This window comes from Myxocyprinus asiaticus, chromosome 1 (genome assembly GCF_019703515.2).
Source record: "Myxocyprinus asiaticus isolate MX2 ecotype Aquarium Trade chromosome 1, UBuf_Myxa_2, whole genome shotgun sequence".
In the NCBI taxonomy this organism is placed as follows: domain Eukaryota; kingdom Metazoa; phylum Chordata; class Actinopteri; order Cypriniformes; family Catostomidae; genus Myxocyprinus; species Myxocyprinus asiaticus.
The window spans coordinates 32501674-32524868 of record NC_059344.1 but is presented as its reverse complement, the minus strand read 5'-3'; the positions used below and the strand labels follow the sequence as shown (position 1 = coordinate 32524868).

At 38.2% G+C, this 23195-nt stretch overlaps 2 protein-coding genes across 9 annotated transcripts in view; both read right to left on the bottom strand.

The window, feature by feature from the left end:
• LOC127442631 (FH1/FH2 domain-containing protein 1-like) overlaps nt 1-3586 on the bottom strand; it is an 82596-nt gene extending 79010 nt beyond the window's left edge. For 2 of the 5 annotated variants that reach the window (XM_051700817.1, XM_051700825.1), the window contains exons 1-2: nt 2912-3278; nt 737-843 (exon numbers count right to left, since the gene is read on the bottom strand). In XM_051700817.1, coding sequence (XP_051556777.1) covers nt 737-843; nt 2912-3076 — 272 coding nt within the window. In that variant the 5' untranslated portion in view covers nt 3077-3278. Of the gene's footprint in view, nt 1-736; nt 844-2911 lie in introns of all 5 variants that reach the window. The other 3 variants (XM_051700843.1, XM_051700811.1, XM_051700835.1) reach the window with 3 other exon arrangements.
• A 2036-nt stretch (nt 3587-5622) lies between these two features.
• Nucleotides 5623-23195, bottom strand: part of LOC127445681 (DNA-binding protein RFX7-like) — a 60771-nt gene continuing 43198 nt past the window's right edge. For 2 of the 4 annotated variants that reach the window (XM_051705908.1, XM_051705913.1), the window contains 5 exons: nt 16498-16614; nt 13319-13403; nt 12963-13170; nt 12464-12765; nt 5623-12293 (listed from right to left, as the gene is read on the bottom strand). In XM_051705908.1, coding sequence (XP_051561868.1) covers nt 8865-12293; nt 12464-12765; nt 12963-13170; nt 13319-13403; nt 16498-16614 — 4141 coding nt within the window. In that variant the 3' untranslated portion in view covers nt 5623-8864. Of the gene's footprint in view, nt 12294-12463; nt 12766-12962; nt 13171-13318; nt 13404-16497; nt 16615-17300; nt 17419-21458; nt 21727-23195 lie in introns of those variants that run through there. The other 2 variants (XM_051705924.1, XM_051705917.1) reach the window with 2 other exon arrangements.

Below are 23195 nucleotides of genomic sequence, written 5' to 3'. Positions count from 1 at the left end.
TTACATACAGATTTTATCCCGAACACCATGTTATAAATAGTATTGTGAACTTAATTTATAATATCAAAATGGCTTTTGTATCACACGCACAAAACCAGCATGCAAATGTTTTACGGGAGACAGAACAGAGACAGGTATCAGGAGAGAACTGAGAACGGAGTCAGTGCCATGATTATAATCTGATGACACCATGTGATGTCACAAAAAGGATCCTAAATACAGCTTTAGAGAGGGCAGAGACTGTATCCTCTGTATTTGTAAGCTCATACCGAGTGCAGTTAAATGCATTCCAAATATTGTGTCCCCAGAGGTCAAAACTGGTTGTCTTGGCACATCCCAAAAAATCTGATTCATAATTTGAATGTTGTAAGCTACTCTTTGTCACTCTCTCTTCTGAAAGCTTTGAAGCAATCACTATAAAGTCATGTTACTAATGCCAGTGACTAATGTTGTCCACTCCTTCCCACTGGCCTCACCGAGTATATCTTTATATGTGTGTGTGTGTGTGTGTGTGTGTGTGTGTGTGTGCAACATTCACCTCCTGAATGATTCTCCCACATTTGGTTCTTAAATATGACTGAGAACTCACTGCCTGACCCAAGAATGGAAATATTCATTAACTTTTATGTAATTGAATGCTGCTTTTCCTATTTTCCTATTTGAAGGGTGGGGAGAAAGCGAACGTAAAGACAAAGAGGGAAAATGTGAGAAGGGAGAGATTCAAAGTCATTCTTACGCCACGTCATCATAGAGTTGCTCCAGATCATCTCTCTGTTCAGCCAGTGATGATTCCAGATCCAGGTAGTTTCCATTGGAAGCCAGCTGCAGTGCACACTCCTCTAACTGTGTTCAGACAGAGACAAAGATCACATCCTAGTAGTGTGCAGAAATCAGACTGTCCCAGTTTCATTCACACAGTCACACAAAACAAATGACACAGACTGTATAGGACAGACACTGCAGTTCCTCTCTTTTTCATTCACATATTTTCATCTGACTGCATGCGTACATCATCACAACCACAACAGTTCAAGTAAACATTTAATGAGATCTCAGAATATTTAACCCTTGAGACACAAGACCAGTGTTACAGGGGCCATTTACTTTATCGCTTGGAAAAATGCCACTCATACACAACATGATTGTGTACACCAGTGGTTCCCAACCCTGTTCCTGGAGGCCCCCCCCAACACTACATATTTTGGATATCTCCTTAATCAAACACACCTGATTCAACTCATCAGCTCGTTAGTGGAGACTCCAAGACCTGAATTGGGTGTGTCAGAAAAGGGAGATATACAAAATGTGCAGTGTTGGGGGGCCTCCAGGAACAGGGTTGGGAACCACTGGTGTACACAATGCAAATACAACCAGCTGAAAAGAAGTCACGTGCACACACACAACAAGGCCTGATGCACCGGTAGGTTTTGTTCAGCCATTATTACTGGTCAAACTAGTGCTACAGAGAATCTAGAGGGAAGAGAGGGGATTATTGTTGCCAGTTGTCAGTGTTTGATACAAACTTGGTTGAAACAGTCAGGAGCAGTACACTGTAATAATGGGTTGATTGAGGAGCTAAGCTTATCTTCTGTTTACAGATCCCACCCTTTCCGCAAGCATCAACTCATTCTCCAGCTGCAGGGCATTTCAGGAGCACAAGCATTGACGAGCCTCTCAAAAGATTTACTTCTGCACACACATACCGTGATTAGTGCCATGCTCTTTCAAAGGAAAAATGTGATGCATACACACAAAAAAGGTTTTATTGTATAAAACAGAGGTTCATATGAACACAGAGTAAATGTTGTTTGAAACAGGACCCCTCTGAGAGGTCTTTTAATGAGTATATGTGGATCTCTCATTTACTCCATGCCATCCCAGATGTCTATGACTGTCTTTCTTCAGCAGAACACAAATGAAGCTTTTCAAGAATATTTCAGCTCTGTAGGTCCATACAATGCAAGTGAATGGTGGCCAGAACTTTGAAGGTCCAAAAAGCACAAAGGCAGCAAAAAGTAATTTATACAACTCTAGTGGTTAAATCCATGTCTTATGAAGTGATATGATAGGTGTGGGTGAAAAAAAAAGAGAGATCAAGTTAAGTCCTTTTTTACTATAAATCTCCATCTTTTACCACCCCCGACCAGTAGGTGGCGATATGCACAATGCAAACTGCCAAAAATGGCCCTTAGAGGACTGTGGAGGTGAAAGTGAGGATTTATAGAGAAAAAAAAAAGGACTTAAATATTGATCTGTTTCTCACCTAAACCTATTATATAGCTTCTGAAAACATGATTTAACCACTATAGTCTTATGGATTACTTTATGCTGCCTTTATCTCCTTTTTGGAGCTTCAAAGTTCTGGCCACCACTCACTTGCATTGTATGGACCTACAGAGCTGAAATATTCTTCTAAAAATCTTTGTGTTCAGCAGAAGAAAGCCTGGGATGGCATGAGTGTGAGTAAATTATGACAGAATTTTCATTTTTGGGTGAACTGTTCCTTAAAACTATGCTACAGTAGGAATGCTCTCCACTCATGGCATGAGGTGTGCCTTTGAATGATTGTGGGGCCAATTTAAATAGGTAAATATGTTATGAAGTGGCCTCTGTAAAATAAGACTTCAATTATAAAATAATCTACTCGTTAAGGTTACTGCCAGCAAATTATAACCACTCATTCACCCAGTTTGTCTTCGGTTCAGCACATATTCTTAGATTTGCGATACAATTATCGGGTATCTCCCATTATGGACTTCTCATTTGAAAAGTGAACAAAGACACGAGTATTGATGACACCTTCCAAGACTTGGAATTGCATCACACCAGCAGTTTGCACACATATTTGGCTTTTGTAACGAGTTGGTGTAGGTGAGCACACCTGCAGAATGTAAATGAGATTCAGACTCACCTTTAAAGGCGCTTCTAGCATCTTGTGAACACCGGTAATCTGTTCGTTCAGCGGCAGAAGCTCGTTGAAGTCAAACTGAGGAGGTCTGCGAGGCTCGGGGAAATTTGAGCACACAAACGGGTCTGAGTCCTCCAGGTACTGAACCCGACACGTTATTGTAGACATGGTTTATCCGTGGTCACAACGTCTAAAAGTTAAACTCGCTTTCTGCCGCTGATTGTTACAAGTCATCTATCGGAGTCAAGCGACTGGCCGCCACTCGCCACTGTCAACACTGAAATGAAACTGGCACTGGGGTCAAATTAAAGAACAGTGACGCGCTCAGCCGATCCGCGTGGACTGAATAAACTTCAACGAGTCACTCGCCTGGAAATACAGCGACCTACGTATGTGTGACATCATACTACACAATTATATACTAGATAGTTGCATTAGTATTTACTACTTAAAAGACACGGTTGTTCATAAGGCACAATGTAATTCAGAATGACACGGTTTGTGTTATGGCTCCCTCTACTGATCAGATAATGCGGTAGGCCTATTTGTAAATGCTTTTTTTGCATCCCAGTTTAAATTTCATGCAAAGCAAATGACTCATCATCAGCCAAAAGAGAACCTCTCCATTAGTAGCCTACTTGTGCAACACACATCTATAGAGCGCATTTCAAAGCTGACCAAAGCTGGTCACCCTCCTTTAAAGACTAGCTTTATTCCCATTCTGGTTTAGCTGGTGGATCAGCATAGCCATGTTGCTTGCCCGCAAAACTGGTCTAGTATGTTTTATTTTTTTATTTTTATTTTTTTTTTAGGCTTGCTGGTTAAACTAGTCAAAAAGCTATATGAACACCAGCACAGCACCCAGTGTTATGGACCAGCATTCAAAATACAACATACAGTAGTGGCCAAAAATACTGGCACCCTTGGTAAATAAGAGCAAAAAAGGCTGTGAAAAAAAAATCTGCATTGTTTATCCTTTTGATCTTTCATTCAAAAAATTTACAAATCTTTTTAAATTATTAAATATTTTTCTCCAAAATGCATTGGCCATAATTATTGGCACCCTTTTATTCAATACTTTTTGCAGCCTCCCTTTGCCAAGATAACAGCTCTGAGTCTTCTCTTATAATGCCTAATGAGGTTGGAGAACACCTGGCAAGGGATCTGAGACCATTCCTCCATACAAATCTCTTCAGATCCTTCAAATTCTGAGGTCTGTTAGTAGACTCTCCTCTTCAGTTCACCTCACAAATTTTCAATTGGTTTCAGGTCAGGGGACTGGGATGGCCATGGCATAACCTTGATTTCGTGGTCAGTGAACCATTTTTGTGTTTATTTTGATGTTTGTTTTGGATCATTGTCCTGCTGGAATATTCAACCAGGGCCCATTGTAAGCTTTCTGGCAGAGGCAGCCAGGTTTTGATTTTTTTTTTTTTAAATCTGTTGGTATTTGATAGAGTTTGTTATGCCATGTATCCGAACAAGAAGTCCAGGACCTCTGGCAATAAAACAGCCACACAACATTAAAGATCCAGCACCACATTTAACCGTGGGCATTGGGTACTACTTCATCTCTGTGTGCGCCAAACCCATCTCTGGTGTTTGCTGTCAAAAAGCTATTTTCTTTTTGTTTTATCTGACCATAGAACCCGGTCACATTTGAAGTTCCAGTAGTGTCTGGCATACTGAAGACATTTGAGTTTGTTGTTGGATGAGAGCAGAGGTGTTTTTCTTGAAACCCTCCCTAACAACTTGTGGTGATGTAGGTGGGGGTGGGGGCTTTCTGATCCAACTAATTTTTGCAGTTCTCCAGCTGTGATCCTTGGAGATTCTTTGGCCATTTGAACCATCCTCCTCACTGTGCATGGAGACAATATAGACGCATGTCTTTTTCCTGGCCAATTCTTAAGATCTCCAGTTGATTGGAACTTGTAAATTTTGCCACGATGGTGGAAATGGGCATTTTCAATGCTTTGGCGATTTTTCTTATAGCCACTTCCCATTTTGTGAAGCTTAACAACCTTTTGCCGCAGATCAGAACTATATTCTTTAGTCTAACCCACTGTGATTGATTGATTAAGAGAATTTGGCCTTTGTGTTACCTCATATTTATACCCCTGTAAAACAGGAAGTCATGGCTGAATTATTTCACGTTCCTAGTCACCCATGTGCACTAAATGTTTTTAAAATATGAATGGGAATATACTTCCCAATATAATACTTCTCAATATACTTGGGATATATTTTACTCATAAGAATTTCTAGGGGTGCCAATAATTGTGACCAATGTGTTTTGGAGAAAAATATTTAATAATGAGATTTCCCCTCTTTCAATTGTTCTACTTCAATTAAAGGTTAGATTGTTGTGTAAAAAAAAATAAAAAAAAATTTGAATGATCAAAAGGATGAACAATGCAGGGTTTTTTTTTTCACAGCCTTCTTTGTTCATTTACCATGGGTGCCAATATTTTTGGCCACTACTGTACTGGTGATGACCAGCTATGAAGTTTGGGGTTTTTTTTTTTTTTTTTTTTTTCTTTGCTTTTATGGTCATTAGCTGGTTCAAGGTGGTTTAGGTGGTTGATCAGCTGGACCACCAGTCAATAGGGCTGTTTAGGGCTGATCAACCTAAGCTAAGCTGACAGGGACCCAGATGAACTGTTTAATCATGTTCCAAAATACAGCTTGAATTGGTTGTCTAAGCTGACCACAAATAAGGTCTCAAGTAACTTATTTTTTATTTCTAGCAGAGTGTCCCCCCCAAAAATGATCTACAGGACAAACATTTGCAATAATTTACAAAAAGTGTATTGGTTTTTAAAACCACAAAAAATCTCAACATCAGTAAGCAATTCAGTACAAAAGAATGAAGAAATCTTGCTGAAATTTAATAACAAATTTATCAAACTACATAAAGAGCCTTTCTATAAACACTAACAACATGGGGGAATGGCAAAGGTAGGAAAGAAAGGGTAAAGGTCAACTCTACCAGGTCAGAGAATGGTACAGTCACAATTCTGGCCTGCCTCTTCATTAAAGTCAATCCAGTAGTGCTTGTTCAAAACAACAAATTTTCACATACATATTTTAAGAGGAAGGAAAAAATAACACATTGAAGACATTGTATAAAATAAATAGAATCTGAACACAGAGGTCATTGAGCGATATATGTATATATATATATATATATATATATATAAATGCAAATAACTGGTTAATTTCCTTCTGATGGACAGAAATACTACTGTTATGGTAAAGAGTCATGGCAATTATGTACAGTGAACAAATGCACAATAATGATCGATAATGTAATAAAAGTTTGATTCTTTAAATATTTGTTATTAAACTGTTTAATTGCTTTCACTCATGTTTACATGTGAGAACTTCTCACTCAAGAACAAAGGGCTCAAAAACACAAGGACATTCATTACTTAAATGAATCTCTTGAATACCCCCCTCTTCGAAACAGTATAATGGGGGTTTATGTATTGCACTGGAATTCTCAAAGCCTTAATTCATAAGAGAAATTAGTGCAATACAATGAACCACTAGCTTTTGTGAATTTTCAGTCATTACATTTCCAGTGTTGTCTGTTACATCGCTGCCCATAACAAAAAGATATGCAATTGGTTACTATAAAACCACAACACATATTTTAAAATCCATGCTATATTCTCACACAAAAGCACATTCTGCTGCAAAAAGGCAAAATGCTATTAACCCCCCCCCCCCCAAATAAAAATAAACACGAGAGAGTGTGAACAAAGACAAAATGCTTGAAAATGAAAACTCAAACAAACTATATTTATACAAGAGATATTCATTGGCTCAATAATAAAAAAAAAAGACCCTTTTGTATGGGTTCATTGACCATTATCATCACAGTCATATTATCAATATGAATATTAGTCAAGTTGGTATAGTGTCTTTTTTATTTTATAAATGGGGCATATTTACAGAGCATCAAAACAAATGGAACTTCAATAGTCCACTGCATTAATCCCCTTAGAATTGCCCTGCTACAAAGGATTACCAAAGTATACCATGACAATTTAGTATGGCATGTTCTGGAAATAAAGTTTAAGTGCTACAGTGGTTTTATGCTTTGCAAATGACTCAATTATTCACAAAATAGTCTCCCTGCTCAACCCCCAATCTTGGCCCCAATTTGAACCTGTATGGGTGACATTTCTGAAAATATTAAAGTATTTTAAATGCTGGGATGAGACCTAAATTTGAGGGTGATGATACTAAAAAGGTATTCCTTCAAAATATTTCTCAATATCAAAGCTGGTCTTTGGTATGGAAGTAAGGCTAAGATGGACTTCAGTAACTACCACACTCAGCAAAAAAGTGGATCTTACGTTCTGATGTTTTGAAAGCATACTTATCAAAGTACTTTAGTAGCCTACAACATGGTAAAGTAATGGGCCTTTTGAATTAAATGTGAATAGAAAATGGCAGAGGGTCTGTCTCTTGAAATTAGCACAGAGCTCATATATTTTATTCCCTTTTCTCCCAATTTGGAATGCCCAATTCCCACTACTTAGTAGGTGCTCATGGTGACGCGGTTACTCACCTCAATCCGGGTGGCGGAGGACAAGTCTCAGTTGCCTCTGCTTCTGAGACAATCAATCCGCACATCTTATCACGTGGCTCGTTGTCCACGACACCGCGGAGACTCCGCATGTGGAGGCTCATGCTACTCTCCGCAATCCACGCACAATTTACCACGTGTCCCATTGAGAGCGAGAACCACGGGGAGGTTTGTTTTCCATGACTAAACTCCACTTCGGCCTTTTGGTTTAAACAGTTGCTATTACCACCATTGTTGCTTCTAATACTTTCATTCCACGACTTCCAAACAAGAAATGTACAACTTTCCTCAACCATAGTCATGTTGCAAATAGAATATAAAAGGTGCCAGCTAGAGCAATAACCAGTGCCATTAGTTTTCAGTGACTGTGTATAAATCAAACCCAACCTGTTCTGGAGGATAATATGATTAATCCCCTTAAATCATTCCCTTAAAGTTGGGGAAACCTGAAGTATAGGGAAGCGTATGTCACATAAACACACTCTCATTGGGTCACTATTTATCTTTTTATAGATTTCACTTTTGTTAATTAGTAGAACATTGAACTTTACAAACCAAAAATGCACTCATTTATTCACTTTGAGCATTAAGCAGCCACCCAACATAAAAAAATGATTTTGTGCAAATAAATGCATTTTTCCTAATTGACATACTAATTAAGAATAAAGCTTAAATATCATTTATCTTATTTCTGGGTTTATATTGCAAATTCTAACATTGGACATTGGTGTGCAATTAATTATTACTTTAAGAGGAGCTGCTGCAGGTATAAGCTGCTGTATTTTAAGTCAATATTGTGAAATTCTTTAAGCATCACCTGAAAGCTTAACACAGCTTGTGATCTTCCCTTTTTGCACTTCACGTATTATTCCTAAGTGGGTCAGACCCATCTGTATTATTTACTGAAGCACAATACAGATATTTAAAAACAAATTGTTCAAAGCTGTCACTTTTCTGCAAATGGAAGCACCGATTTCATGTTAACAACTTGAAAAAGCTAATTGAATGAGGCACAGTACCTCATACAGCTGGTGAAATCTCAAACACAAGTATGTGTTCTTAAGTCCAAAACAAAAGATATTGAGGCATAAAAACTGACGTGTCTTCTTTGTAAAAATGGTACAGGAGAGAAGGGGAAATATGACAAATTAGACTGTCACACCATTTTGATAAAGGCTGAGCATTCTTGAAAGATACATTTTTGTTCAGCTTGCCACTTCAATATGGACCTGTGTCATGATATCCAGGGACTTACTGTAGGGTGTTGCACAACATTGAGGTGAATACAGATATAGATTAGATTTCAAAAATACATACGTAAAAACATTTCCAAATATTAAAACAATACAAAAGTACAAATTAACCCAACATTTCCACTGTTGCCTGGTCTTTGCTCTCCAACCAGTCAAAGCCAGCAGAATTCACAGTCTCACTGCAAATCTGTTGAAAAAGTGGGTCATTCTTCAGTTCTTCCAGTGTTGAGTCTTCATATTGTCCTTGCTGTTGACTGGGGTCAAAAAGAAGGTTGGTGTCCAAATTATTTAAATCGTTTATGCAACTGGAGAGCTCAGAGGTTAGTCGCATATCGCTGGGAAACACTGAAGCCCCAGCACTGAGTTCTGATACTTTGCCCACAAGCTGTGAGCCAGCATTCAAGCCTTCCTCATTTAGAAGATCTTTAACAGTGCTGTCTAAATCCGAGCATTGCTGGTGCTGATGTTGGAGGTTTTGCTGTAGAGGCAACAGCATGTCCTGACTCTGCTGATCCTGGCTAAGGAGCTGCCGCCTGCCTAAGTGCTGCTGCTGCTGTGGTGGCTGGTACTCCCCTGAGGCTGATTGTGCTCTGCTTTCTTCTGAAGAGAAGCTCATGGGCTGCACCCTGGCATTTTTAATGAGGTAACCAGGCTTCTGGGACTCAAAGGCTGATGAACGAGGTGAGATCAGAGCTTGGTGGCTGGCACTGCCAGGGAAGCTGGACATGGTGGTGGTCTCCAGAATTTGGGTGAGATTCATGCGGGCAGTGTAGTTTGAGGGCATGTTGTTGATGCCGAGGCCACGTACAGAGTCATCTCCATTACTATCCATTTTGCTGATGAGGATGTTGGTGATATTTTTGGTATTACTCTGCTGGCTGCCTACTTGCATTGGTAGAACCTCAGACTGCATCATAACGGTGAGAGGAACGGACTGACTCCTCTGTGCCATGCTGCTGACGCTTGCATTAGTGTCACTATTAGTGAAGATGTTGAGCACTTCACGTGTCACAGGTGAATTGAATGGAGAGACCATAGAGCGAGGGACATTGGGTGTTTGGGTCCCACTTAAGTTGCGCTGCCTGACTGCTGGGCTAACGCTGCGGCAACGAAAAGTTGACCCTGAGGAGGAGGTGCTGGCCTTGTTATCAAGAGGGGCTGGGACAGCAAAACCCTCCTGCTTATTAAGGATGGCCATGCTTGCCACTTGCTGCTGGACAGGGGAAATGGGTGTCAAGCGGCTGATATGTGTTTCGTGATTTCTGGATTGCGACTGACAGGACTGACCAGGGATGGCAAAGGCGTGAGGCTTTCGAAAGTGGTCATCCACCAGATCTTGGTAGCTGGGCAAAATGCTAATGCAATTATTGGAGTTCCCACCACTGGCACTGTAGCCACTGTTCATCCACTCCAGTTTAGTTTTATCTGGATGTGTTGCCATTGGTCTTTGCATGGGCTTGACAGGGCTAGAGGAAACTAGAGTGCTTCCATCATGGAATCCAGTGATGCTGGAGTTAATTGGAGTAAATGCAAACGGGTTCCTGCATTCCACAGGGCTGGGTGGGACACTACTGCTGCAGTTCGAGTGTGGAGTGCCAATAGGAGTTTTGCGACTACTTCCAAGAGCACTGTCAACAGGAGTGGTAGGCAATAGGCGTGAACAGGGGCTTTCATGCATCAATCCCTGGCCAGTACCCATCATCTCAGAAGTTGGAGTAGGTGTTTGGATTGGAGTGCTACTGCTTTGAGCTGAGCTGTAGTACAGAGTGTTGGTTTGGCGGGTGGACATCATGGTACTCTGCATGGTTTGTTGTTGGCCTTGCAGTGTAATATCCACACAGTTGCCAAAATTTTGCATACTATCATTCATTTTCATCTGCTCTTCCATTTGTACAAGTTCCTCTACAATGCTATCCTGGGTCATGTCATCATCATTAAAGGGGAAGAAGCCAACATTCGACTGGCTTCCATTTTCACTCATCTGAGCCTGCTGGTTGTTTGGAGAGGCTTGAAGAATCACTGGACAGGGCTCCATCACTGGGGTGGCCATTTGCTTCTGCTCTTGCTCAGGCACAATCTGTGGTCCATAAACTTCTTGTTGTTGTTGTTGAGTGCCATTTTGCAGCTCATTATCCCAAAACACACTATTCAATTCACATACTGCAGAAGAATCAGACTGGTCTACAAGCAAATCTTGTGAGTTTTTGGTTACTTTTTGCAGCAAAGCTTGACCTGGAGCACTAACAGTGCGGGTGGCCACAACTCTACCTTCTACACCTGATGAAGATCCTTCCCATCTCCCTTGGGAGATGCTTCGTGGCCTGCAAACAGCCTGAAACATGGTATTCCCAATTGAAATGTCCTGACAAGAGGTGTTTGTTGTAGAGATGACATGAACTCTATAATCCACTACTGATGAGGATCCGTCCTGGGAGATATTTTGTGGCCTGCGATCTGTCTGAAACCCAGTAGTCCTTACCTGAGCTGCAGTAGCTTTGCCTGTTGCTGTGAAAGGTGCACTTTCTGGCCTGACTGGAGTAAACGATCTTGAAATTTGCTTCCCCACTATATCTGGCTTAGGTACATCAGATCCACCTGCTGGTAGTTGAGAGATGAGGGCTTTTTTAATAGGTGTTGGGCTCAAATCAGTGTATAAGCCAGGTCTCTTGTGAGGGCTCTTGGATGCAAACACTGTATCTTTGGGTGACATCATAGCTGCATTACCACTGACTGACTGAATTCTGATTGTGTTCTGATTTGCTTTGTTTTGGTACAAAGTGCTGTTATTAGTGTTGGAGTTATTATTGCTGCCAGCAGCCAGAGTTTTGCCACTAGGGAATGTCCTTCCATTGCATTTGGTCCCTGTTATAGTGTTCAAAGTAGTGGGTACGCTAGCCGCTCTAGGTTTGAGCAATCCTGAATGCTGTACACCACCAGTGGCTTCCTGAGCAGCAGCCAGCCTACTAGAACCACCTTGTGATTGACCTCTCCCAATTATGGCTTTAGTATTTGTCTTGGTGTCAATGATGGGTGTTGTGGTAGTTGAGCGCCCTGGCCTTGCCAAAACAGAAGGTATTGCAGCTATTGACCCACTGCGAACACGTGTAACTGGTTGAAGATCATCGCTGAGGCTGGCAACTCCAGCAGATGCAGGCCTGACTTTGTTACTAATAGGTGTGTCTACTGGTGTGCTGATCCCACTGCCACTGGACCCCAGAGATATGGTCGTCATCTTGACCACATTGACCGAACTAACGTGGGGAGCTGACATTACAGTCTTGATGGGGTTGTTAGTGATGAGAAGGGTTGGTGAGCGCATGGTTATGCCACTAGAGGCAGATGGTTTGGGCAGGATTTGGGCATACCGGTGACGGGCTGACCGGTCGCTGACTGGACTAGCACGAAAATTTTGAGGAGTCTTTGGGCACCGCTTCACAGGCTGGGTAACCACCTGAAAATTTACAGGTAGAACTTTGCTTTCTGCAGCAGCTACAGGAACAGGGCTAGGAGACATCAACTGCCTACTCTTCTGAACCTACAGAAAATATATTAAAAAGGAGGAAAGGAAAAACAGTAGTCAGAGAGCTAGTTGTAAAATAAAAAATCTTCTTCATATGTAACCAAACCTTTTTGAGAGTCTTGCATATTAAACATCATAGTTCAAGTCTGACAGTACTCCAAGAAAAATAAATACTCTCAGTTTACCGTGATGGGGCTGGAAACGGCTGCCACCACAATCCCAATAGGCTGAGGTGTGAGAAGAGCAGGACTTCCACAGGGTATGCATGTCCCTGCCCCAGGAGTTGTGACCCCATCTGCCCTTCTGGCCTGAGATTCACCTGGGAGTGGAGAATGTAGCTTTTGTTCTTGCTGCTTCTTCTGTATCTTCCTCTGTAACTGCTGTTTAGCATCTACAGAGGGTGAGACCAGTGTTTTAACCTGAGGCTGGAATGAGTGTGCATCAGCCGAGGAATCAAATGCAGATGACTGCAAGGACATCTTTGCTCCTGTGAAAAGCACATAAAATATATATCTATTAAAAAATGGGTTGTAGAAGAATTATGAAGCTATAAATTACATACCACTTTTTAACAACAAAAGCATGCAAGTATTCTTGGGTTTGTCTCGTGGTTGTTGGCCACAAGGAGGAGACATTTCCATATTTAGGTACATGAAGTGAACAATGGGGTCAAGTTGATGGTACCTGAGGGGGAACCGGTCATCACAGTAAGTGCAGCAACAGATTTCGTTCCAATATAGTGGCTGTTCAGAAGATACCGTGCCAGATCCTCAATGCTGTCAAACTGGCGACTTAGCACTTTCTGTGCCCATTCGCACACCAAACCACATGAGGCCATGCGCACATCATCTTCTTCACAAAACAGCTGACCAGTAGGCTCAAACACCTCACACTGACAGAGAAAATAGTTCATCAACACAGTCTTTCCCAGTGAGCAGATCTTTCAGCAAACCAATGTGATAGATGGGAGAAACATAATATAGATAAAGAGGTAAGACAAAGAAAAAGACAAATAGGTAAAAAGAAGTGGACAAACTCACCCCATCACCTGATTTGTGAAGATCTAAGTTGGGAAGAGAGGGCATGTGCACAAAAGACTTTTTCCTCAGTCCACTATAGCAATATGTACACAGGGGTTAAGGTAATACATCACATTTAGCCCAATCACATTTCACAATAAAGGTATTCACAAAAGGCATACTCATGTGCTGCACATAACACAGTGCAGATATTTTAATTGCACTTGATTTCCTAAAACATACCTTTAAGTGTCGATTGATATAAAAGAAAGCACTTTCTCATTTTAAGGCTGGTTGTTAGGAAGAATATGCTACTGTATGGCAGGTCTATCACACCAAACAAAAAGATAACATTACAGTACATTTAACTGCTAATCCATCTACTCTTGTGTTAGACGTGAAGTGAAAACATAAACGCACTGGAATCTGACTTCGAAACACATAGCATACTACAAAATACAATAGCACCCAAAAATTACATATATGCACCTACAAAAGTAATCATAGTAGTCACAGTGAGAACAACTGCCCTGCAGCAACTTATGGTTAAGTGCCTTGCTCAAGGGCACAATGGCAAATGCTCCTTGTGGGGATCAAACCAGTGTTCGAACTGAGGGGGGGATTGGGGTGTCCTGGGCCCCCCATAAGAGTTAATGTACCCCCCTTAAGGCCAAATTAATGTAACTTGGGGGGTCCCCTGGTGTTTCATCAAAACTATAAAACTAGAAACATAAACTATCTTTAAAAAATAAAAAAATAATATAAAAATAATATATATTTTATATACATTTATATATATATATATATATATATATATATATATATATATATATATATATATATTGTTTGTGGCGAAGCGACAACGCAACATTTCTGTCCCAGTTTTCATAAACAATCCCAACCAGATTTTTTACGTCAGAAAATTCTAACACGCCTCAGTGAACCACGTGCAGTTTTCTGAAGGAACTTACAGATGGTGACTGAATGACACTGACAGAGTGGATCCTTATTTTATGATAGTACGATATAATTCTTCTTTGACATATTGTTGCTACACCTAAATTACTTACATTAAATAATCTTTTATCTTAAAACTAAACCGTCGATAGAGGATAAATAATACGCACGCAATTAATATGCACATAGTTTTGCTGGTATTTATCTAACACTACATAGTAGCTCATGATCAGACAGTTATAAAGTTATTACATGGATGCTATGTGCAGAAATATCTTGGTCCATTTATTATGCTGTGCCTGTGATGAGGGGCCCTCCCTCTATATCTGTAAATACTCATTCCATGCAAAAAAAAATAAAAATAGTGATTACAAAAAAAGAAATTCAATAATGCATTTATTAATCTATAAGTATGAGCTACTTCTTATTTAGCTCTTCCATACACTATGCATCTCAGCCACGGACACGGTGACCAAATTCTAAAAATTTGTCTGTTATTGAACCTAACATCTTTCCTACTCTACAACTCATTAAAATTCTTAAATGATTCATTTTAATCAATATATCCAATTATTCTGCTATATTTTTTAGTTTTGTTTTTTTTGGTTGGGATTCCAATAGTGATTCTTGGGGAGTCGTGCGTGCATTTGACGGAATTATTCAGTTGAAATGGAGTAGTTAGTCCACTGGGGAGGTGGGGGGTTGTAAAAAGTGGCACAGGACACAGCAACGATCAATCAAGAAAACACAATGACTGCATGACTTAACTTTTTCAACTTAATTTTCATAGCAATATTGTATCATCTAATTAATCAGAAACAATTTACTTAAACATGGTTCACTATGCCTTTGAGCCCGGGTAAGCAACAGCACTCAACAGTCTGGAGAGGATTAGTGTTTGTTCACACAGGACACATTGATTTTTTCAAAGATGACAGAGTGCAGCTGAATGGAACAGAATGCAGGGGTCTTCAGATACATTTTTAAAAGTGTTGTATTGAGTGCATTCTTTAAATTAACTATTTTTAACTTGACACACACTGCCTTAGAAAATGTAAGTACTCAAGTAGACAAAATGACCAAAATGCCCATACCTAATTGTCATTAGTTTGGGTTTGAAAAAAGACAGTATGCAGGTCTACGGTGGGTTCAATGCTTGTGAAGTCCTATCATACCTTTTAGAGCATCTCACACAGCTCAGAATGGAAGCTGAAATATTTGCCAATTTATATTCTTAGATACACCATGACTGTTACAGAATTTTATCAAACATACCCTTAAAAAACCTGATGGGTATGACCATTGCATTGTTGATGATGCAATCAGTCACTAAAAAGTTCAAATTCACTTTGCTTGCATAAGAGAATACCCAAGAGGTCCTCTACTGGAATGAATGGTGTTGCTTTCTTGGGCATTAGAGTTGCCAAGGATTGTATTTCCATTGCAGTGACAACTGTCAACAACAAGTATGGTTTAATTTAGTGACGCACCACTCTGAAATTAAGAATATAATTCACATGCACAAATGCACTTTTAACCCTGCTTTCACCGAACACCAATATAACCATGACCACTGTTACAAAACATAATTTCTGAGAACGTCCCAGTAGCTAAAGATAGGTTTCCTACTCTTCATGTCCTTTTCCGACTAAACCACTCAACAAACAGTAAACAAGTATGATTTCAACTTTGCCAGCATTTACTTAGACTTGATAGATATGTTTATTTCTATATAACCCATTGAAATCCTCAAGGTAAAAGCTCAGAATCCTTTCCTAAAATGGCAATTTTAATTATCTACAGTGCATTTTTTTCACTTTTATTTCAAAAATTCGATGAAAATGCATTATATTTACTCTTTGTTTTATCTGTTAAGGGTTGTGATGTGACTAGGATTACTTAAGTTGGATAAACTTAAGCAAGGGTAGACCAGTCAGGACACTAGTCTCCAATATAAGACAAGGACTGTACAGATATGAATGTGCACTTTGGTGAATGTCTTTTGAAGATCAAACATTTGGCAGCCAATGTTAAATGGGTTTACTATACAGCAATACTCTGCACTCCAAGTACTCTGAAGTTTTATCTGATTTAATTTCTGATCTATATTTAGGGACGACGTGAATTACAGCAACAGATGTTTTAGAACATAGAGTTCAGGGACAGTGTGTGAATGTGTGTGTACATTTTGTGGGGCTGGGAAGGGGGAAGGGATTGTTACAAAAAGTTCCAATGAAGGATATTTGGATTTGCCTCGCATGCCAAGTCGACGCGCCTTCATGTTGGGAAAGACATTCTTCATGATCTTTCCGAAGTCTGCAGCACTGAGAGCATGATACCCCAGGCTATCACAATAACTCCTGAGAAGCACAAACACATACAAGAAATCAATTACAATTTGCAACAACAGAAACTACTCACAGAAACTTTGTGTTTTAATTGTTGTTGTCATTTTGAAGCTTGACATTAGTGTTTCTATGAACTGTTGTTGTATTGAAAAGAGCAATATAAAGATTTTTACAATTTCTCCTTTTGTATTATATGGAAAAACACCATTGCCACACGTACACATCCTCATGCAACTTACAATGTTTGCAACGGTATCAGAATTTCCATTCTGCAATTACAGACATCTGATGCACAACTTTTGCCTCCAGAATATTAAAAAATCTAATTTATTAAAGGGCCTGTTTATGTTTTCCTCCATTTTGTTAACTTCTTTACAGAGCTTTGGGTTATCAGAGACAGGTCTGATTTCTTAGGATGCCTATTTCAGTAATATCTGTCTGATAATGTAGTAGGAACACTTTATGTGTGACAGCAAAAATACTTAAAAGCAAAAAAAACAAAAAAAACAACAACAACAAAAAACAGTTCTAACAGTTTTTTGAGGAGTGCGCATGTGCGTGAACAAACCGGATAACAAGCGTCATAAGATGGAGCCCAACAACATGTCAACACAGCGGAAATAATTCAACATTCAATAATTTCTGGGAGTACAGTGGGAAAATCACATCCACTATAAACTATACCCATTTATACACACCAATGTAAAATATCGACTGTCCCTCAAATTTGCGTACATGCGCTGACGTACACTGGGGGAATCGTGGAGTTTTATGTAAGAGGGAAAACCCACTATTGCAGTGCAGATCCACTGCAGGTCGTGACAGAAAGTGATGGAAACAAACACAGCAACAACTCTGGAATATCTGGAAATAAAGCAAAGCAACAGAGAATAAAATAGCAAAGTCTTCCTCGGATCCCATGTTTGTTATTTACACAAGTGTTGTGGGGTAATTGGGTTGCTGTGGGGAAAGTTGCTTACTGACCGAGCCGCATGTATACAGGAGTCAAGAGAAACACGAGAATACAGCTCAAGTATTTCCAGTATGGCAAGCCGAATTCACTTTTATTCATTCGCAGGATATGAATTGTTGATATCAACAATTAAATTTTCACTATTTAAAATGCTAATTCTTGATATCAAGAATGTAATTTTCACTAGTGGAAATGCCAATTTTTGATATCAATAATTACATTTCCACTAGTAAAAACACAAATTCTTGATATAAAAATGACGTCACTCGCAGAAATCACATTCTTGATATCAAAAATGGAATTTCAACTAGTAAAAACCATAATTCTTGATATCTATAATTGAATTTTCACTAGTAATGTTTCACACAGATATGTCATTCACTCCTATTCAAAATGCAATTATTTTCTTACTAGTAAAAAATATAATTTTTGGTATCAAGAATGTAATTTCTGCAAGTGAAAATGCCAATTTTTTTATATCAACAACTGAATTCCAACTAGTAAAAATGCAAATTTCTGATATCAGTAATTCGGTTTTCAATAGTGACTATTTTAATTTTTGATATCTGTGATGTAATTGTTACTAGTAAGAAATACTTTTTAGATATCATTAAATACACTCCAAATGACTGATATCTGAAATTAATTTCCAGATATCAAGAATTACAATTTTAACTAGTGAAAATGTAATTGTTGATATCAAGAATTGATATTTTACTAGTAAGATGTACATTCTTGATATCAAGAATTTTCATTTTAACTAGTGAAAACTGAATTGTTGATATCTGGAATTACCTTTGCATAGTTTTGGCACCCTTTTAACTTTTAATCACATGTAGGATATGAATTGTCGATATCAACAATTCAATTTTCACTAGTTAAAATGCTAATTCATGATTTCAGGAATGTATTTTCTACTAGTGGAAATGCAAATTTTTGTAAAAAACATGATTTCTTGATATCAACAATGACGTCACTCGCAGAAATCACATTCTTGATATCAAACATGGAATTTCAACTAGTAAAAACTATAATCCTTGATATCTGTAATTGAATTCTTACATGTAAAAAAAGAATTGTTACATGTTGAAATGTAATTTTTACTAGTTAAAATGGTCATTTCAGATATCATAAATTCCTTTTTGGGTATGTGCATAATAATGAGGAGTGCTTATGAGTTCCTTACGTACCTTATGAATATTCAAAAAAGAAAGGTATGGAAACTTGCAGGGGATACACAAGGGGAAAAGAGAACTGCTAATTCATCCCCAAAATCTGTTTTCTCTGTCGTTTATAAACCACACTTTTATTTTTCATATCTACACCAAAAGGTGTATATTATTTTTATAATTATTAACACTATGATTTTGTAATGTGTATCGAGATATGTCCATCTGCAGAGCAGCAGAGCCACAGCAGTTTCAGGACCGATGCGGTGTTAGTTGATTAGCGCCATCTACCATTTGGAATGTAATTTCTTAACGTTTGTTTGCTTTTTTTAGATTTAAAATGTGCTGTTTTTACATCGATTTTGATTTGATTACTAAAACATTTAATGGTAGCCTTTTCAAGACTTTTCAATAAGGTTCCACGTGTTAACATTAGTTAATGCAGTAGGCTTCATGAATTTCATGAAAATGTTTTAACATTTATTAATCTCTGTTAATGTTAATGGACATTGTTCTTTTTTAATTTATATTTTATGAACTAATGTTAACATTTAAAATGTCTAATTTTGAAAATATATTAGTAAATGTTCAAATTAACATTAACCAAGATTAACAAATGCTGTAAAAGTATTGCTCATTCTTTTTCAAGTTAACAAATGTAGTTAACTAATGTTAACAAATGAAACTTTATTGTAAGGTGTTACCTATTTGACTATATTATATGTATCATTTGATTTCCTTCCTGTTCATAAAGTTACAAAGAGTACTTAAGAAAGACAAAGAATGAATGGGCATTTAATGTCATATGTATTTAATCATATCAAATTCAAAATAAATATTCAATTACAAAGCCTAACAAAACATGTACATTGCAAAAAAATAAATAAATAATAAAAAAAAATAATCAATATTAAATAAGAAATGTAAATAATAATAAATTAAACTAAAATAATTATTTAAACAACAAAAACTTGAGTGACTCAACAAAAGCATTAAAAAAAAAATACAACCTGAATGCTAATCGATGGTTTCCAGAGTAATAATCGTTATGACAACCAATTTAAGCTTCATAAGAATAAAGAGAAATACATCTATACAGATCCAGTAGTTAGCAGATAAACACTTAGCTTAATAAAGTAACTGTTTACCAAAAATACTAGATTTAATAAAACTTTACATAGACAACAACTTACCGTGCTCATTTCTCCCTCCGCCCGTAACATCAGTCCGGAGATTGTGGGCCTGAAACTGCTGTGACTTAAGACCAGTTTATACTTCTGCGTCAAACCTACGTCTCTGAGGCTCAGCAGATGGATACTATTGTGTCTAATGTATCTGTGTGCTGTTGATAAATGTATGAAAACGTGTTCCATCGCTTTACATAAAATCGTAGGCTAAAATAATGTTTGGGTATAAGGAACAAGGAGATTTTACGAACATTCATTATTTTTTACGTGCGTTTCCCAAAACTGCACTTAACGTGAAGAGCGAGGACACACATTAAGTGTTACTTAAGAAAGTCGCTGTCCAGAAACGAGAAGTGCTGAAATGTGACCGTATAGTGCTGCTTGTCATTGTAACTTTATTATATTTGTGCGTAACTTTACAATCATTTGTAATTTGCCTCGCTAATATTTGTTTAAAAATATTTTCTTAAATATTCGACCTAATGAACTACATATTTACATATTGTTTAACAACAATTTTGTGAACTATCTATTTCTTTTACACAATCTGCTTCCATAATCAGGGGTGCATGTGTAATATTTCGTTTTCAAATTTCTCTCGATATGAAAGCTTCCAGGATTAGTGAAGACAGCGGAGGCCCCGTGTATGAGGTTCACCGTGTTATCACGCAGCGCAAACTAAGGAGACGTTTAGAAGATGTGCTTTAGGGACATTCACCAATGATGTGGAGGTCTGCTCTTTACTCCCAAAATTGATAATGGTGACAGCAATGTTGCATGTGCTACACAACTTGTAGTGCTGTGCATTTAGGTGTCAGATAAGAAGAGGAGAAAAGGATAATTAGCTAATATATACTGACGATTTTCATGCAGTTACTGAGTTTTTTGTTCTCTCTCTGAATTTAATTTATAAAGTTGTCTGCATCAATCATGCCACCACTTTTCTGTTACCAACTAGTCCACACAAATAACTTTATTTGTTTACTAATTAATCTATTCATCCATTTACATACTCTTTTATGCAACTATTTTATGCATTTCATTATTATTATTATTATTATTATAATTAGACTTGTCTGTTAAAATAAAAAATAAAACATAAGTATCCTAACATAAAGTGTAGCTATAGGCATTTAAATTGTATCAAGTGTCATTTCGCGTCTACAGTTGAAGTCAGAAGTTTACATACACTTAGGCTGAAGTCATTAAAACTCTTTTTTTTTTTAACCACTCCACAGATTTAATATTAGCAAACTATAGTTTTGGCAAGTCAATTAAGACATCTACTTTGTGCATGACACGAGTAATTCTTCCAAAAATAGTTTACAGACAGATTGTTTCACTTTTAATTGACTATATCACAATTCCAGTGGGTCAGAAGTTTACATACACTAAGTTAACTGTGCCTTTAAGCAGCTTAGAAAATTCCAGAAAATTATGTCAAGCCTTTAGAGAATTAGCCGATTAGCTTCTGATAGGAGGTGTACTGAATTGGTGATGTACCTGTGGATGTATTTTAAGGCCTACCTTCAAACTCAGTGCCTCTTTGCTTGACATCATGGGAAAATCAAAAGAAATCAGCCAAGACCACAGAAAAAAAATTTGTGGACCTCCACAAGTCTGGTTCATCCTTGGGAGCAATTTCCAAATGCCTGAAGTTACCACGTTCATCTGTACAAACAACAGTACGTAAGTATAAACGCCATGGGACCACGCAGCCATCATACCACTCAGGAAGGAGACACATTCTGTCTCCTAGAGATGAACATAGTTTTGTGCAAAAAGTACAATTCAATCCCAGAACAACAGCAAAGGACCTTGTGAAGATGCTGGAGGAAACAGGTAGACAAGTATCTACATCCACAGTAAAACAAGTCCTATATTGACATAACCTGAAAAGCTGCTCAGCAAGGAAGAAGCCACTGCTCCAAAACAGTCATAAAAAAGCCAGACTACAGTTGGGCACAAAGATCTTACTTTTTGGAGAAATGTCCTCTGGTCTGATGAAACAAAATTTGAACTGTTTGGCCATAATGACCATCGTTATGTTTGGAGGAAAAAGGGTGAGGTTTGCAAGCTGAAGAACGCCATCCCAACTGTGAAGCATGGGGGTGGCAGCATCATGTTGTGGGGGTGCTTTGCTGCAGGAGGGTCTGGTGCACTTCACAAAATAGATGGCATCATGAGGAGGGAAAATTATGAGGATATATTGAAGCAAAATCTCAAGACATCAGCCAGGAAGTTAAAGCTTGGTCGCAAATTGGTCTTCCAAATGGACAAGGACCCCAAGCATACCTCCAAAGTTGTGGCAAAATGGCAACAAAGTCAAGGTATTGGAGTGACCATCACAAAGCCCTGACCTCAAAATCTGTGGACAGAACTGAAAAAGCGTGTGCGATCAAGGAGGCCTACAAACCTGACTCAGTTATATCAGTTTTGTCTGGAGGAATGGGCCAAAATTCCAGCAACTTATTGTGAGAAGCTTGTGGAAGGCTACCCAAAAAGTTTGACCCAAGTTAAACAATTTAAAGGCAATGCTACCAAATAATTACCAACTGTATGTAAACTTCTGACCCACTGGGAATGTGATGAAAGAAATAAAAGCTGAAATAAATCATTCTCTCTACTATTATTCTGACATTTCAAATTCTTAAAATAGTGATCCTAACTGACCTAAGACAGGGAATTTTTTCTACAATTAAATGTCCGGAATTGTGGAAAAACTGAGTTTAAATGTATTTGGCTTATGTAAACTTCTGACTTCAACTGTATGTGTGAAAAGTCTATGTGCTTACGATGCTCTTAGCGGCGCACGATTACTCCAGAGCACCCGTAAATCTACAAGCATTTTCAAGTACTACTTAAGTTACAATGCTTTTGGGAAACAGGCTGCAAAACTAAGATGAATCGTAAAATGGATTCTACGATCTACTTAGGCTTATGATGCTTTTGGGAAAAGAGAGGTTTTTTTTTTTTGGCCCAGGAATGTTCTTTTCAGTAATAACATGGTGCTGTCGGGTTTATCTGTCTAGTTGTGCCATTTTGTGGACGTCTTGCGCCAACATCAATTTAAAAACTGGTGACTTGAAAATTCCAATTCTGCTCTGGGAAAAATGAAGAGACCACTCCAAATGATCAGTTTCTCTGGATTTACTATTTATAGGTATGTGTTTGAGTAAAATGAACATTTTTGTTTTATTCAATAAAGTACTGACAACATTTCTCCCAAATTCCAAATAAAAATAGTAATTTAGAGCATTTATT